The 18,905-nt window shown below is 40.3% G+C and overlaps 2 protein-coding genes and 1 long non-coding RNA gene across 3 annotated transcripts in view; 1 reads left to right on the forward strand and 2 right to left on the reverse strand.

Moving 5' to 3' along the window:
- Nucleotides 1-10,574, reverse strand: part of nxn (nucleoredoxin) — a 69,742-nt gene extending 59,168 nt beyond the window's left edge. The window contains exon 1 of the mRNA XM_023272037.3: nt 10,111-10,574. Coding sequence (XP_023127805.1) covers nt 10,111-10,419 — 309 coding nt within the window. The 5' untranslated portion in view covers nt 10,420-10,574. The remainder of the gene's footprint in view (nt 1-10,110) is intronic.
- Nucleotides 10,575-10,671: 97 nt separating this feature from the next.
- Nucleotides 10,672-11,762, forward strand: LOC129349375 (uncharacterized). Its single transcript, XR_008602361.1, has 2 exons — nt 10,672-11,422; nt 11,537-11,762. It is a non-coding gene; the product is annotated as an uncharacterized LOC129349375 (long non-coding RNA).
- Nucleotides 11,763-16,104: 4,342 nt separating this feature from the next.
- txndc17 (thioredoxin domain containing 17) lies at nt 16,105-18,656 on the reverse strand. The gene is made up of 4 exons (XM_023272054.3): nt 18,385-18,656; nt 18,100-18,181; nt 16,839-16,914; nt 16,105-16,735 (listed from the first exon to the last, which is right to left on the reverse strand). The coding sequence occupies exons 1-4, from the start codon at nt 18,527-18,529 to the stop codon at nt 16,667-16,669; spliced, it is 372 nt and encodes a 123-aa protein (XP_023127822.1). The 5' UTR covers nt 18,530-18,656; the 3' UTR covers nt 16,105-16,666.
- Nucleotides 18,657-18,905: the final 249 nt, after the last annotated feature.

An 18,905-nucleotide genomic window follows, 5' to 3' on the forward strand; every position in this document is an offset into this window, starting at 1 on the left:
GTTACAGCTTCACACGACTACACAGATATTAGAGTGGTGTTGATCTTCTCATCTGAACCTCAGTAAGAAAGCAAATAAGCACATTCCTAAAAATGCTGAACGATTCCTTAAAGGAAAAAAATATATTTTTCAAGAGATAGAAAGCTTTTCATCACCATCTGTTCACACCATTTATATAGCTTGTTTTTATTTTTTAAAACCACCATTCTGAAGTTGGGAAAAATCATTTAGAAGCCAGAAGATCATCATCCTTAAGCAGTATGGGAAGACAAATGCTTAGTGATGGAAAATGACATCAAGCTGGCTCACAAATCAATCCACGTTATTAAAAACCCTCACACTATGATTACCATGACAGGCAATAAAATAAGATACACAGCGCTGGCCTTGCATCTTACAGGATAACTATCTCTCAAATGTCTTGAAGATGTGGGCTGGATGCTCCTCTGTCTTCTGTCATGCAGCATTTGGAGGCCAACAAAGCGGAGCTTTCACACACAGTTCTCTTAACTCTAGCATTTTCTGCTTCCATTCACACACTTTACCCACATCTATCATGTCTGACTTTTAGTTGACTTTTTTCTACCTTTTTTTGGCCATTTCAACCGTTTAGCCACCAATATGTTAACCTAATTGCTGTTTACTGTCTTAGTACTTAGTTGAGCTCCTCCACAGTCTTTCCATTTACCCCCCTGGCAACTGCAGATGTGGTTTGTAAGTGGCTGGGTATTCCATGCACACAGTTCGAGTGTCACAGTACAAAAATGGAAGCTGTTTAGATCTGTGACAAAATATACACTCCGAGAGTTCAGGCGAGATCGAGCTACTTTTCTTGTCAGTGTGCAGGCTTGTCAGTTGCTAGATAAAAATCCCTTTGCCACATGCAGCCGCTAAACCAGGCAAGACAGGAGGGCTGGTGCCAGCGTGCCAGGCTACACGCTGAGACACTGGGTCTCTTTGTATGGCAGAGCTTCTTTTCAGACAGGAGCAGGAGCTGCAGGAGCACTTACACTTGGATGAAATCACCACAGAAAGACGGGGGGGGGGGGGGGGGTGCAAACGCAGCACAAAAACGGAACGCCCTGCAAGAGACAAAAACACCCACAAAAAATAAATGCTGCAAGATAGAAAACACCTACAAAAGAGAAATGCTGCAGGAGACATAAGACCCACCAAAATGAAACCCACTTCACAAGAGAAACGCACTGCAAACAGGAACGTACTTCACAACAGAAATGGACTGCAAACAGAAACGCACTACGAAATAGAAACACACAAAAGATAAATGCTTCAAGAGACAAAACACCTGCAAAAAAAAAAAATAGAAATATTTATTCGTTGTTTTTTGGGTTGTGAATTTAAAAAAAACATTATGGGGCCTCTCTATTTCTCTTGACATTTTTTGCTAACAGCGAAAAACAAAAGTAGTAGAACAACAAAGAAATGTTCCTATACTTAAGCACATTTAGCAAGTTTAGAAAAATCATTCAATATTTGTTTTAATGTTTTCAGTTTTCTGGGACCATGGTATAGGCGGATTAAACAGTTGGAGCCACTAGGGAGCTGTAGGGCCCTCTGTGGAGTAACACCACTCCATGGAGTGACACCTCTCTGCTGCACCTTGTAGTGTTCCCAGTCCACAGCTTGTCCTGGTGTTCCTGATCCACAGCTTGTCCTGGTGTTCCTGATCCACAGCTTGTCCTGGTGTTCCTGATCCACAGCTTGTCCTGGTGTTCCTGATCCACAGCTTGTCCTGGTGTTCCTGATCCGCAGCTTGTCCTGGTGTTCCTGATCCGCAGCTTGTCCTGGTGTTCCTGATCCACAGCTTGTCCTGGTGTTCCTGATCCGCAGCTTGTCCTGGTGTTCCTGATCCACAGCTTGTCCTGGTGTTCCTGATCCGCAGCTTGTCCTGGTGTTCCTGATCCGCAGCTTGTCCTGGTGTTCCTGATCCGCAGCTTGTCCTGGTGTTCCTGATCCACAGCTTGTCCTGGTGTTCCTGATCCTCAGCTTGTCCTGGTGTTCCTGATCCACAGCTTGTCCTGGTGTTCCTGATCCGTAGCTTGTCCTGGTGTTCCTGATCCGCAGCTTGTCCTGGTGTTCCTGATCCGCAGCTTGTCCTGGTGTTCCTGATCCGCAGCTTGTCCTGGTGTTCCTGATCCGCAGCTTGTCCTGGTGTTCCTGATCCACAGCTTGCCGTGGTTTTCCCACTCCAACTTGTGGCTTAGAGTGGTCTAATACACGGCTCGAAGTTGTTTAAATCTTACTGAAATTGGAGAGACAACTTGAAAACGTATACTTTTCTCTTTCCTAAATTTTTACATGTGGCCCTCAGATGCTGCTGTGAAAATACTTGTGTAGGTTTTGCTGATTTACACAGCTGATTTTAGTGGGCTTGGGGTTGTGAGAAGTGAATTTGTAGTGTTAACGTTACTGTAACAAACATTAATTTCTGGGACACACCAGGTATTTAATAAGGTACCTAGACGACTCACACATGGGACATGGCAGCCTAGAAGAGAAGCATTGATAATTGTGGACTGCTTCAAATACACATAAAGTGATTAAATTAAATGAATGTAAACTAAAATGAATGCAACACACACACCTGGTGTGTCCCATAGTGTTAGTTACAGTACTCACAATCTCAACCCCACTAAAATCAGCTATGTAAATCAACTATACCTACACAAGTATTTTCACAGCAACATATGAGAGACACGTAAAAACGTAGGAAAGAGAAAAGTATACCTTTTCAGGTAGTCTCTCCCTCCAACTTCAACTTTCTTATTCACTCGTTATCTGTTTCTGGTGTTGAAACTCAGCTCTGCCATCTAGTGACCCGGAGCACTTCCGTTGTGGAATCCCCACCATTGTGTTTTCCTATTTGTGGCGCGTTTCTGTTTTGCAGTGCATTTCTGTTGTGAAGTGGGTTTCATTTTGGTGGGTGTTATGTCTCCTGCAGCATTTCTCTTTTGTAGGTGTTTTCTATCTTGCAGCATTTATTTTTTGTGGGTGTTTTTGTTTCTTGCAGGGCGTTCCGTTTTTGTGCTGCGTTTGCATCCCTCGGCCACCGTAGAATACACACAACAGAGCTTCCACCCAGAGAGCAGGGTGGTGGTCACACAGAAGGGAAAGGGTTATCGTCCAGGGGGAAACTTGTCACGCCAGAAATTTTAAAAACTATGAATAAATTTACATCAAATCAACATCATCACTCCCTGATGAGGCAGATATCCTGCAGGAGACAGATTTCATTTTGTATTAGTGATAAAGATGAAAATTTGCAATGGGCATAGACAGTCCAAAGCACATATCCATCATTCTGTCTTTTTCATTTAGCTGAGGAAATATGATCAGTGGTGGTGATGATGAAGGAGAAACTGGGAAATCACAAAAAGCCAACATTCAATCTAGGAGAGATAACAAAAGGAAGACGAAAGACAGCTCTGGATGGCAGGATGCCCCTGGGGCGGCTACACTGTTATTATGTTGGAAGGGGCTGCTGAGCCGCGGCATGTGGCAATTACCGACCGAAGGACTGACTGGGGGAGGGTCCAGGCACAACAACCCATCCATGAAGAAGCAACAAACCCAGATAGAGCAGCAGGAACAGCATGAAGAAAAGAGAATATCACAGCAGATGATGGTGTCTTCATCAACTGAAGTAACAACCATCTGCTTACTCCTGTGGAAAGAAGCTCAGTCTGAGCTGCTGCTACTGATAGCATGTGGTTGCATGGTGAACTTTATGCAACACTGGTTTGGATGATTTCACCGGTGAATATGTCACCATCGGGCTGGTCTGAGATATGCAAGTGAGTGAATCATCTGTTGTTCTCATCGAGAGCTACTGCAGAGACTGTGGTGAACACATTAGCCATGTCTATCTTTAATGTCACTCTGCTTTGGAAAGTCCTGGCTGAAAACCACACAGCGTCCAGGAGCGGTCCAGCTGGACAACATGGGACAAAGAGGAAAAGTCAATCCCAGAGTATCGTTTCAGCGGTTCATGGACCGCAGACAGAGGTCACAGCCTTACAGCTATTGTGTGTTGTCGTTTAACGAGTAGATAACGGAAGTTAAAACAGATTGAGTTGCAAGAGGGAAGGGGTTTTACGAGACACATAGTGTGACTGTTCCCTAAATCCCACTTGGGAAACTTAAGCCTCTGGACTTCACCTCTGATGAAATCTCCATTGTCGCCTCTCACAATATTACAGATCTCCCAGTAAAGAGGCCACAATGGGCAGTGAATAGAGGCAGTAACACAAGCTTGGTGGTGTGAGATGTAACAGTTGGCATTGCCAAGTACCCCGAGTCCTCACAAACACACACTGTTTCCATGGCCCCTGGCCCTGAACGGCTTCATTGGAGCAGGTGTCTGCACACATTCTTTACATAAGCTCTTGTCAAACATGGCGCACAGCAACAAGGCCTCACAGCTGCAGGACAATGGAGTCATATTAAACTACAGCTCTGCAGCCAGGCATGCACACTTTCAGCCGGAGTCAAGGTAACAGTTTCTGCAAGGTCAGTTTACAGTCAGAAGCACAGCTTGTGTAACACAAAACCAAATAGTGTGAACTGGAATGTATAAATATTAGTAGTTCCAAAGCTCTGGTGCATTTACAGTCACAATTAAATTATACGACACTCAATCTTCATGAGATCACTCAAAGCATTCACAATATATATAATTATGTACACATAGTTGTTGAAGTAATCAATATTCACAACTACTGTTGTGCTCAAGTGACACTAAAGACAAACACTGCAAATATTCAATCAATTACCTGGAAAGAAAACCATCAGAGCTCAAGTTCAAAGTGCAGATTGTGGTTAAATAAATGCTCAATTATTGACAGAGACTTTACATAATCTGTGCTCTTTCATAAAATGATCATAATAAGTAATTCATACATTTACTTAGAGATATCATGGACAAAGTTTAGCTGCATTTTCTTAAATCAATGTTAGGCCTGGGAGAACTTTTGAAGTAAAAATGCATTATTGTTCTTAGATCCCACCAAATACATGCAGTTTAGCAATTAGAAAATTGAAAAAGAAAAAAAAAAAATCAATAATCTGCACTCATAGCAAGTGCATAATAAAAAATGCTCCTAACGTTTGCATGTAAATAGAATAAAGTACAGATTACAAGTCTCCTTGAGAATTAAAACCCTTTTGTTTTCTCACATTATTTGATTTTCCACAAAATCGTGAATCACACCTCTTCAAGTACTACAACAAAAACCTCAACGGCCATTTAAGGGTTTCACTGATCATCTAATCGGCCCAGGTCAAATGCCTTGAACAAAGGATTAGCACGTTTTTGGTTTAGTCCCACGGCCAACTTCATATTAGGCTACTTACTAAACCCTCTCTCGAGGGAATCTCAGGAATACGGATTAGAAATCTAGAAAACTGAGTGCTTCTGATTCAAGGTTCACAGCTTTAACTGGTCATATAGACTGTATATGACCACTTTTATTAACTGTCTTTTATTTGTTCCACTGTGCCGGTGCTTGTTTGAGTCTGAGTCACTGTATTTGGATTTCACACATCCTGCACAGCTTCATGATTTCACTTACAGTACAATTACCTTTGAATTATGATGTTCAAGCCTATTTAGGAGCATATGTTCTATTATTTCTTGCTGCACTGATCACTAGCTAAGTTTGATACCATAACTTAAGTGTGTTTCCATCAGCTGGAGCACAGGCAGGCTGAGCACCAACTGCTGACGAATACATCCTCTCTGAATCCTTCAATTAACTCGAAAGCTTTCAGTTACAGATGTTCCACATCACAGAAGCCTCAGAAATACCACATTCTGTTGACGTTATTAGCCCACACTGTGTGAGCGAACACAAGAAAGAAGGAAACATGCAACAATACAGGCCCACAAACCCACAGCTCCACAGACAAATCAAGAGCAGAAGATTAGCACCTGCAGATAAAAACAGTTCAGGCCCTTTTCAAGCCACTTCCTCGGTCACAGGGCAACGCGGGATGAGGAGCACGATGAGGCAGGGTGCAGTGCAGTTTTCAGCAGATCAGTGACAAGCTGGTGAAAGACGTCCTCAGCCCCACTCTGAAGCCCCTTGCACCCTTAGCCCCTGGCCAAGAGCCGAGCGAGCAAGCGGGCGTCCTGCCTCTGGGGGCCGGCTACAGAGCAGAACCGCTGACCAGGAGGACTCAAACAAGAGGCCTTTCTCTCCCTGCGATGTGATCCTCCTCCCTCGAACTCCTGCAGGAACAACTCTGGCAGCATCTCAGCTTTGAATCGAGTTTGGTTTTCACATCGAGTTGGCCGGGGCTTTAATTGATTTACATGGAACTCTCCCTCTCCTGCTGCGCAAGTCCATGTAAGGCAGTGCCAATGAGTCACGACAGCCAGACAGCTGGCCATCTCAGAGCAACCAGCACACATCCACCCTGTAAGAACACACTATTGGAGGGCTTCCTAAAGACGATCACTAGCGGAGATGTTCTGGGCTGCTCAGAGACAGTGTTCTGACTCTTTGGCCTCTCTGGCTTTAAGAGCAATTGCTAAAAAATTCCACTCATAAAACAAAGCAGAAACATTTAAGTCACCTATGAGTGACCCAAGCATAACCTTAAAAAAAATAAAAAACACAGACATGCATATGAGGAAACAGCTAAATTAAATCAATTGGCACCAAGTAATAAAAGCCAATTACATTTTCTTGCTACATGACAGTTTCTCTCTTTTTTTCCAAGGAGTTTAGAGATATTAAATAAAGAATGGCCTCAGCTTTAAGATAGCAGCAGCAGTCTTTCCATTCGTTCTGTATTTAATCAAGACTATTATCCTTTCTTGATTAAATAACAAACATTTCCTGCAACGGGAAGGCCTGGATAACCCCTGAGTAAAAGAAAAGACGACAGCCTCCAGTGAGAGATAGATGGCCGAGTCAGTACAGGGCAGAGGAGGGGGAGCAGAGGGAGGACGAGGAAGAAGAGGAAGAGGAGGAGGAGGTACAGTGGGACATTCGGAGTTGAACAGTGAGGCTCTGAAAGACACGACTGAAGAAAAATTGCATCCTTCACCGGGAGGTGAGCTGTACTTGCACCAAGTCAAAAAAAGAGCCTGAGAGGAGGGTTGAGAGGGCCACTTACTCTCCACAGACCCACAACATCAACAGAGCCCTCCGCTGGGTCAACACCACTCAGCCATTAGCTCCGTCTGTGCTTGTCTACAACACACAAGTGCTGCGACGTTCACATTCAGATGTCCAGGCAAATCACCAGCAGCCCATCGCCCTCAGAGAAATCTCTATTATCCTATTCTATTTTAACAGCAGCTAATGCAACACCACCAGACCTGCAAAATATGATTCACAAACTTGAGTTAGACGCAATTAATTAACCACAAAAACAAACAAAAAACAAGAAAATTTGTGCAGTTTTGTCCTGAGTTGACCACCTTCTGCTTAATCAAAACCCATAAATCCCCACACAATAGGCTGCTAATTATGGCTGCAACTAACAATTATTCTCATTATCACTCTATCTGGCAATTATTTGCTGTTTATTTTTCAATTACACCATTAATCATTTGGGTTAAAAACTAGAACAAAAAAGCAAATAAAATCCATTATGAATCCCCATAGCCTGAGTACATGTATTCAGACTGAGTCTGTCCTATTTAACCAAGAGTCCAAAAACCAAAGATATTCAGTGTACTATCATATGTGACAAAGCAAACTATCAAATCCTTATTTGTGGGAATCTGGAACATGCAAATATTTGACTTTTTTGCTTGAAAAATGCAAAAAAATTTAATCCATGATCAAAATAGTTGCAGATTTGTTTTCTCTTAATTGACTATCTGTTGCAGCTCAACTAATTAAATCAACCATGTTCAGAAGGAAAAAAGGAAACACACTATGTGAATTATGTATAAAAACATCGTGTGACATCTTGTGGAGAAAAACAAACTGAGAGAAAGACTGCAGTGTAAATGAATGTACAGACTCCAGCACACAGAACTAATGCTCTAATAGAATTAAAATACCATCATGCATGAGTCATGGATTAACTAGTGAATGATGAAGTGTAACAGCATGTTCGACATGCGTCGGGAGATGTCACATTTACAAGACACTGCGTCTACAGTGAATTATCTCTGCTGGGTTGTAATGAGAAGACAAGCCGATGAACTGAGCTGAAACTGCAGGCCTCTGCAACACGGAAACAGACAGCTGCACTGCAATACCATCCTAAGGCCCAGAGAGCAAACAGACCACCAACAAGAGCACAAACAATGCTTATGTTGATGCCACAGATATTTTCCGCAAGCAGTTAGGAGAACACAATAACACTGCACTGTGGCGATGGATGCGCTCCACCCCAGACAACAAGACAACCTCCACCCCACCGTCATCCCTGAGCCTCATTCACGCCTGGACTTCATTATGAAGTGTAACGGAAATAATCATTGGCAATCTGAAAGAATTTACCAGGCAATGATTCAGTCCAAGTCATACCTCACCTACACAAAGAACTGCTAGGGTTGTACTGACTGAATGAGGCAAGACTGAAAAAATACAGACACTGTTAAAGATAAGGCACAGGTTTTTTAAACCATTTTTCGGCCACTGTGGTTTTAAATACACATACTGTGTCATGAAAAAGGTTAAAATATTTTTTTATCTGCTGTTCAGTGTTATTTCTTTACAGCATTTTCCGAAAAATATTTCCTCTTCCAAGTTTTATCAGGCCTTATCTTAAAACAACAAGGGGTCACAGTCCTTTGTTTGGACAGTTTTTAAAATCCACAGCAGCATTTTGCTTTGCAAGCGTCACCAGAATTTACTGGCACGCCTAACTGATGCCTTGCAAATGCAGCTGAGCACGGTGTCTTTGTTTATGCATCATCTGCAATTACATTTAGATTCAGAACAAGTGGATGTGCAGCACACAGGATGTTGGCATGGCCCACTGTCATCCTACAGCACACACACAATATATGCAGCATACTCCTCCGTTCTAGCGCGTAGACTGTTTCACCTTTATGCAGCTACAAAATTCACTTAGATACCAGTAAAGAAATGTCTATTAAAAGGACTATTTTTTATTTTCTGTAAATAATTATCCACAAGATGTTTGTGGAAAATTGTAGTTTTATTGTTGCAGTTTAAGCTAAAACAAAAGAAACTGTCAAATTTATCTTAATAATAAAATTCTTTAAAAATTAAATGATGACATAAACTATGCAATTTAAATTTAAATAAAAAATTGCTATTTGAAAAAATGTGTCTGCAGTGAAAACCTACAGTACAAAAAAAAATATCCAAGCAGCCTGATGGTTTACAAAAATTAGAGAAGTATAAAAGTACTTAATAAATAAAAAGAATTCAAAGTAGTTTTCTAGAAATCCTCACATATGTAGTGTGTTGCTGCAGAAGAGATGGTGGCAAAATAAAAGGCCTTTACTGAGCAGGACACACATGCAGCAGTCTGAATAATATGCAATATGCATGACAGGAACACTGTTAAGACGGTGTTTCTGCAATTATTCCTTGGACAGAATTATTAGTCTGTGCCATTACTAGAAAAACAAGGAAATTAAGTGTATTTCTATCTCAATTAGACCGGCATGTTAAAATAGCCTCATAAAATGAAATGACCCCAGCCCTGACTGCAAGTGTTACAATAAAAAGGTTAAGATATGGTTTTAAAAACGTCTTTAAACATTACACGGTCATACTTATGGCCCTGTTTGGATGCCAGTAGAATTAATTAGTGGTTTTGTAACCAGACTTCGCTAAAAATACATTTCTGTTTGTTACATGGGTGGGACATCAATAAATAGCACCAGCAACTAGATTTCTGCAGACAACTTGAGGAAGACAAAGATCCATTTTGTTTCCAATCAGACTTGAGGGAATCTGATTAAACAGAACTTAACTGTGTCGGAAAACTAATTAATCATCCAAAAATAAACTACACCTGTGCACTGACAGGCAGCAGACATGGCCTAAAAGGGTTTTTTTCAGGGATTTCCAGCCCACCTACAGCACAGAAAACCTCCTCAGAGCTGATTGTTCCTGAGCTGCTGCTCATCACCACTGCCCCTCTTACCTTCTTGTGTCTGTCTTTGAAAGGTAACGCAGGCCATGGCATCTCCTGCAAAAAGTCTTGCCAGTGTTTCTGGTCCTGATCAGACGAGATGAAGACGATTTCCAATTTGTCCTTGTGCTCAGACGTCTTTTTGAACCTGCTGTAAAACTCGCACAGGCTGCCGCTGAACTGCTTGCAGGGTGCGTTCAGGCTGCATCCGAAGAAGAGCCCGACCAGGGACAGCCTGGCGCCCAGAGACTGCACGTCCACCTCGGCTTTCTCGCTGTTGACGAGCCGCTCCCCGAGCAGACTCACCAGAAACTCCGACATCGCAGCGTACAGTCCTCGAACACACACCGTTACCTCAGCCGAGGCTGCTGTACATGTAACCGCTACGTTCGGGCGACACCCAGCACTTGGTCCACCTCCGACGTGAGCTTTTCGGTGAGCTCCGGCCCCGGCGAGGCGCTGCGGTCTGTGTGTCCCCGCTGCTCGTCCTCCGGTGTGAGCGCTGTGCAGGAATGCGCTCCGCTTAAACCGCCCTGACTGCAACAGCGGTTGCGCTCTTTTTTCAAACAAGCACACTTTCATCCTGACATTTGCGTATTCTGTTTGTAAAGAAAAGTCTTTGTCACTACATTCCGTGGGTTTTTCATGTGATAAAAGCTGCAAATGCAACAAAATTCTTTTAAAATCTCAGTTTTCATGCTTTATATTGCCAAACGCTCTCTGATGTTTGCATTACAAAAAGCCGTATTGTAGGTTTTACCTTCAAAATCACATTATATGGTATTTAAATACTAGGGATTTAATCATCTGATAAGTTTAATTAAACGACTATGAATGAAATTTCACATTTCCATTAAGACTGGGGTGAAAGCACCATTGTACTCCTGTGGATGTGCTGCCACTCAGTGTTCATTACAGGAAAATACCTGTAGGGCTACAACACGTGGACTTACAGCAACAGATATAGCCGCGATTCCACAAGCATCTACTCGGCGCAGTACGGTTCGCCACTATTGTATCTGACTCGGCTCGTCTCGGTTTAGTTGTTTTTCCATATAGCCTCATCGTGGGTGGAGTCGTCATAGCATGGGGAGCCGAAAGTCCCTTAACGTCATTTGCGTGCGACACAAACGCAACATAACGGAGGCGATGGTTCACCTGCTGCTCGGTCTGTGGCTTTCTGTCAGATTCAAAGTAATAGAAGAGTCGGAGAAAGCTGAGAGCGGCGAGTCGAAACACTGAGGAGACACACAGGAGAGTTTGGGAGGCGATACAGCAGTATCAAGCTGAAGACAAGAGGATATGAACGAGACGACATATGAGGGTAAGCTAATGCTAGTTCGCTAGCTATCGTGTATCAGTCCTGTGAACGACCATGTAATGGCTGCAGTTTATCGCTATTAGGTATTAAAACATGTATGCTGTGTATGTGTTTCAGATGCTCTCTTATGAGACTTCATAGGATTTACCTGAAGCAGCAGCACATGAGCCTGCAGTGGCACAAGGTGTAGAGGAGGAGGACAGAGATGTACAGGATGCACTGATGCACTACGTGTCATACAAAAGTTAAGTTATTCTTCTCGTTATACTTCTGTTTTTCTGTCCCCAGACTGCTATTGTTTTCTTTAATGCAATTCTGACAATAAACTTTTGTACCTTTTGCAGATGTGTCTGTGCTATTGTTTTATTTGTCAAGGTTAGCAAGATTACATGACAAATTAAACACCAAAACATTAAAACAGCTGTTTTAAGAATATTCCAGTTTGATAAATCAGTATTGCTTTGGTGTAATTCAGTCAACGGAATTATGAACCATAAAGGAGTTTGTGTTAAAACATGTTAAATCCCATTAAACATAAATGCATTATTAGGGAATACAGAATTGTTTGGTTCAGACTGTTGACTCTTTTCCTACCAGTGTCTTAACAGACAAAATGAAAAGTTATGATGCAATCACATAAGTCACAAAATAGTTTATTAGTCAGCAGCAAAATCAAAACTATTTACAATGTGCAAAGTACAAACTGTGGTGGGCCTGTCCTACAGTGGAGGGCTAAAAGTAAAACTATATACAGCTAAATCTCAAGTCTCTGGGAGGTAGACTCTGGCTGCCCACTGCCTGCACCAGCTGCCCCAGTACACCCAGCACTGCCTGCACCAGCTGCCCCAGCACACCCAGGAATGAATGGTTGAAGGCAGCATTCTGGACCATCTCCTCCCGCTGCAAGGCCGCTTCATTCTCTCTTGCCTCGCTGAGGAGCAACCAGATGTTCTCATCATGCTGGGCACGGTTCCGCTCCTTCTCAGCCTGCATCTCCACAAGTACGCTTGGAAGGTCCAATTTTCTGTTGCACCTTTTCCTCTTGCCTAGACCAAAGACAGAAAAGTGATCAGAATCAGCTTTAGTAAGTACACAACATGCAAGGGATTTGGTTTCGGCTGTTGGTGTCACACTAGGAATATGGAAGAGGGTAATAAAAAATACAGAAACTATAGAAAGAGGAACAGGAAGAAAAATGAAAGAGCAAAATTAAATAAAACAATATATACAGAAATTTACAGCTAGCCTGGAATAATCACATTACAAGGCCACATCTACAAATGTAAACACTGCAACATAACTCAGACATGACTGCATGTTCACAGTTGAATTATGTAAACTATTTGAAAAACTAAACTAGCTCTTTCATGTGTATGAAATAAAGAAAAAGTTCATCACCTACAGCTTCAAATTAAACGGCAAAGTGTTGCTCTCCTCTACTTGCAGCGACACAATGAAAAACAACACGGGCCACAAGAATATCACAGGCCCTCTCAAGAATGACCCTGAACTGACATAGACACTATAAATGAGCTTTCACCAAACCTACGATCATCTACACCTGTGCTCTTGTCCTACAATGAGCCTGCTTGAAGTTCTGTTGGGGGTCAAGGTAGAAGATCATCACTCTGGCTTGACACGGTAACCTCTATCACCCACCAAAAGACCATCAAACTCTCCTGTAATGTACACTGCATACATTAGAGTATATTGAAGAACATAGACAAGTCAATCATATTGTTAAAATCTTTCGGCAACTTAGCACATTGCAGTCTTTTGCTCAAGTTAAACTCATCACAAATCCTCAAGCCATGAACAAAACCACACCACTTGACCTCCACACTAGAAATAATATACGCAGCACCACATATGATCTTAACAGTGCAGAAAATAACACATGTTGAACTATAATGCAGCCTTTAACATTTTGAAACTGTACTCAATCTACCTGCAGCCTACCTGCACATTTATGCTGTGAATGCACTTCCTACTCACATAATCAGCTTCAGTATGTGAGGCAACTGTGATGGGGATGTGTGTGCCATCTATGCAGCCAATCACACTGAGAAATCCTAAAAGACATTAAAATTACTAAGCCCAATCTGACATTGCAACATGATGTCATTAACAGAGTATAATGTAACATTAATTTAACAGATCTCTACATCGTTGATCTGCAATCCTGTGAAACTCCTCCTTGATGGCTCTGACAGGTTTATGTCCAGGGAAAACCACTAAGATGAGTAAAAACCCTTTCAAGGCCAAGCACACTTTCCTGCCTCTCCTACACACAGTTGCCTTACTGAAGTGCTCTGCACCTCACACATTATATGGAAACACTTCCATTTGCAAAGAACCACAGTGCAACACACAATATCTGCTGGGATGTCAGAGCATAACTGCAGTTGGTAATGTCACAAATGTAAGGACAGATTAGGTTGTGGATGTAGATTATGAACTGTGATGTAAAACAGTACCACTCTAAAAGACAACTATCCAGAAATGCAACAACATCTATGCACAGTCTGATAACAATCTCCCAAAAAATATTTAATTCTCTGCACAGTAATGCTGCTCCTTCATCCACTGCACCATTAATCAAAGGACATGACATTTTGACACACAGCAGAACTAGGCTTCACAAAAACTCACCTGCTGACTGAATGAATGACAAAATCAAATAACATATGTGGCTGAAAAAGGCCAGAGACAGAGAGTAACTCAAGGTTTACTGAGATAAACCTGGTCCCAACCAGGTTACATTCATAGAGTCCGTTACTACAGTAACTAACCAAAAGCTTTACTTGCCTCTCTTTCTGAAACAGGCTAGAGTTACTCCTCTGTCTCTAGTTTGAGCTACTTCCCCTTGTGAAACAGAAAACCCTAAGTTTCCCTCATTTCAGGGTTAACAAACTCAGACTTTTCACTAAACCTACTGTTACAAGATTTTTTATATTATCATTAATGATAATATAAAAAACCTTCTAACATTCCCTCCTGTTTATCATTAATACGTTCCTTTATGATCAACACTATGAGAACAGTGTTTATTAGGGTCCAAGCACCAACAGTGCGAACACCCTATTCTAATGCAAGGAATTATTATTATTATTATTATTATTATTATTATTATTATTATTATTATTATTATTATTATTATTATCATTATTATTATTACTATACTTTCTTTGTCGGAGGGGAAAATCGCATTTTTGGCAGCCTTAATGTACTTGAAAACACGTGAAACATCAGGACCAGCGAAAAATTTGATATTTTATGAGACTTGTGCATGTGTGCGCCAAAATGGCTCCGTAGCGCCCCCTACAAAATTTAAAAATGTGGCATTAGCCCAACGCACAGGATGTTTCATCTACAGCTTCAAAATTTTGTAGGCATATGCAGCACATCAGGAAACGCAAACAAGTCAATCACGGACACACTGTAAACCCAACAGGAAGTCAGCCATCTGGAATTAGCTGTTAAAATTTTGTGATGAACTCCTCCTCGGGGATAAGTCCAAGAGATGTCAAATTTGGCCAGTATATGCAACAGTCCTTCCTAATGAAAAGTTATCAAACTTTTTTTTTAATAAGTCAAAGGGCATGGCCATGGCAGCACCCAAAAATATTGATCCTTTGCCATGAAACAGGAAGTGCTGTCTAACTCTGCTGAACATGCTCCAATCTGCCTGAAACTTTATGTGTGTGATCAGAGTCCTGCCCTCATGGATCCCATATCAGAAATACAACAGTAGGACACAGTATTGAAATTCATTGATGTTCAGTAGGACGTCAGAAATCCTACTGACATTTTCATATATTCCACTTTTTTTGTTTTGTTATTCTTTTGTACAAACTTATGGATAACCCTCCACATGACTCTCCACTAATTGTAAATAAAAATTTGCATGTGCATTTTGTGATTTTGAAAAAATTCCCACAGAGGCTTATTTATACTGTAATAATATTAAATCATCTAACCTCTCAACCACTTCTTTTGATTTCCTCAGACAAGTACAATGATTTCCATACTTCTTAAAGATTAGTAAGGTCATTATCCTCTGAGTGAAGACCTGGCAAGAAAATTAACTCTAACGGTGTGGAAACTACCATACCCTTCAGGTGGTGGCAACAGAGCCTGCAAGTACAAAAGTAATTGTTTTAACCTGTCATTTATCCTCACTTCTATCAAAGTGCTCCACAAACAACAGCTTAATCTCAATTATTTGTGTACAAACGCATATTTGAGATACATGAATGATCTCTTGATCCATTTTTTATGTTCTTCTGCCTTTATACATTGGTTTACACAAAGTGCAATGTGATGCCCTACTAGTGTAATATGTGCATAGGTTTTTATGAATGTGTGAGGTACATTATCTTTTAGATAGTAAGGTTTCTTATATGGCTTATTTTGTACCTTGCTCTGTAGTTTCTGTTCTATTATTGTGCTGTCTGTTGTCACAAAGCTGTTAAAAGTTTTTGTACCATTACCCAAGGCAAATTTCCCTTGAGGCACAATATAGTATAGCTTATCTTATCTAATTTACAGCACAATTTCACACTTTGAAGGTGCATAGACAAGGAAATATGTTGTAAACTGTCAACAAAGCAAGCAAGCTAAACAAATTTTGCAGTACAAACACCGTATTTGTTGAAATGTTCAGAAATAATACAATGAAAAACTTGCTCACAAGAATATTTATCATGAGACAAGAACATTTTTAACTTCAGGCCTTCATTGGAGACACAAAACAACAGATTACACACAGGCAAATGTTCAACATCAAGTCTCACGTTATTCACAGCCTACAGCAAGACAGCAATAATCAAATGCAAACACAGTCACTGTAAAATCCAAAAAAATAAAAAATAATTAACATTTTTTTATTATCACTAGTGTGTTTGACATTACATGAGAAGACACGTATCAACCTTAGAATTACAATTCAGCAATGATTGACTGCACATATATCACAAAGGTGTATGAGTCAAATCCATTCTGTGCCCTTCTTGAAGATATTTCAATATTAAATCATCATGATGCTTATGTATTATAAATGAGATGTATTATTTGGGTTGTAAACTTACACTGTTGCTGATTTGCATGGGATTACAGAAGGAGATGTTGGGTGTGTATGGTTATCAATATTCAGTGATGCAGTAGTGCTGAAACTGAATGGTGTTTAATTGGATTTACTGTGAAATGCTGAATTCTCTATGAGGGGTGTGAACAGCTCAGGGTTCCTCAGTCTTCAGTGAACATCATCCTCACCAGTTCTGCTTTGAGGCATTCCTCCTCCACCAGCTTCTGTGGCTGAAATAAAACCATTTACGACATTTCTCTAACTGCAGGAATAATAAATCATCTTTATTTGATGTTAACAAAATAAGTAAATTCTGTTAAAATATATTCTTACTGTTCCATATCGCAGCAGCGTGGGAACTCCGCTCAACCTCAGTGTCTTCTTGAAGTCATTATTTGGATCCTTCCAACTGAAGCATGAAATTAACATCATTAGGCAGCTGTTTAATACCCACCGATAATGCCTTCTACAACAGAAACACCACACTGGGCTCTAATTTTGTATATTAAAACCTCAGATCGATGCAAACAGTTTCAGATGCATTTTTAAACATATTACTGTGTGTATAAAATTATGAATGCTTCTCTGGAAATGTAACCACACTGTATGAAGATGACATTTCAGTAAGCAGAATTAAACTTTCCTCAGCTTTAGAAAATCTCACATTTGCTGTGAAATACACACGTTTGGCTTTGCTATTAAAAAAAATCTCTTGCTTCTCTTTTCCTTTGTACATACAGGATATAATTCATTCCACACACATGTTCACTGTGTTGGCAGTAAAGGTTTTCAGGCTGTGTAGAAATTAAATATTTTAATTGGCTAAAATGCAAGTACTAACATTCAAAATTTTCAACCATTAGAGCTAACTGAGCTGCAACTACGTTTGGTCAATAAAATGTAAGAAAATGTCAAGCAATGTTTCCCAAAGTCCAAATGACAACCTCAAATGACTTGTTTTTTTCCACCAAAACAGGAAATATGCAATGTCAAGAATCTAAAACCAGAGAAATTTGATTTTTTTATTACTCCAAATGATAAATCAATTATCAGAATAATTGCAGACTAAGATTTGACAACAAATTGGTTAACTGAATAATCATTGCAGTTCTATTTCATACAGTAATAAAATAAAGTTATATTCAGTCATTTTGACTTCAAGACATTTTGTCAGTACATGCCAGAATTGAATCAAATAAACAGTATGCTAAAATATGTTCTAGTAAAAATTTGGGCTGCATAACAAGGACATTTCAAATGAAAACTGCATTTTGAAGCAATGCAATTAGCAAAGTCTGCGATTTAGAATTTACATTCTGCAGCCTGTCTGGTCCAGGGTTAGAACTCTTGTGTTAATGTTTTGTTTTTTTTTTTTAAACAAATTCTTGCTGTCCTCCATTTGTTAGAGGCACACATTTTAGAATATCTCATCTGGTAGTGCACCATCACATTTAAAATCTTTTACACAGTAATCAATGAACTAAAGCTTGTCTTTTTAAAAAAATATATTGCAAATCAAACTGCAACCACAGTATCTGTCAGAATAAGTGCAATTAGATATTTTCCCTTGTTCAGCTCTGGTAAAAATACTGACTAGGCTCTTTCTCCGACTTGACAGTAGATGAAGACAGAACCCTCAGGAAGGTGAGTCATCTCTCCTCTGACTACTGGCTCAGCTAAAAAAGAAAGAATATTGTTGAAAATGACTGAAAGAAAGTGCCCCATATATGAAATAAATAGCATCCTGCAAAAACAACATTCTCACTATCAGAACAATACAAAGTTTTCTACACTTTGCTGCGTGAGCAAATAGTTCAATAAGTCCACTCAGAAGCAAGTTTAGCAATTTTATCTGAAAGTAGAAGAAATCTAAAGTTACCTTTAACACAATCTGGACACCAGCTCTTTCCTTGGGCGTCTTTATCCCCTGAAAAATAGGCAAAAACATCCTTTCCTTTTCTCTCAGACACAGCCTTACAGAATTCTTCATAACCACGTACATTTACTTCTTCGTAACCGGCCATGATTTTGAGAGAGTTAATTTTTAATTTTTTAAAAAAAGCGCTAAGTTAAACTGTTAGGGCCGAGGGACTACAAGTGTTGAGAGAAGTGCTGCTCCTCTGAACATCTGCTCACTGGACCTGGTACAAATACTCACAAGTTGACTGAACTACTTCCGCACTGAGCAAAGGTTCTTAAAGGGACCACGTATCCAAATTGGATTATAATATTTTTTCTTATATTATTAGCTATTTACTATATACAATATTGTTTTTGCCATTATTTTTAATTCTGAATACAATTCATAAAGGGGTTATTTTAAATTTAATGCACTTTATTAAATGCGTTTAAGTTGATTTTTGACTCCTGTGACGATCCGTACTTGATCACACAACTACT

The sequence above is a fragment of the Amphiprion ocellaris genome, chromosome 7 (genome assembly GCF_022539595.1).
Source record: "Amphiprion ocellaris isolate individual 3 ecotype Okinawa chromosome 7, ASM2253959v1, whole genome shotgun sequence".
NCBI classification, from domain to species: domain Eukaryota; kingdom Metazoa; phylum Chordata; class Actinopteri; family Pomacentridae; genus Amphiprion; species Amphiprion ocellaris.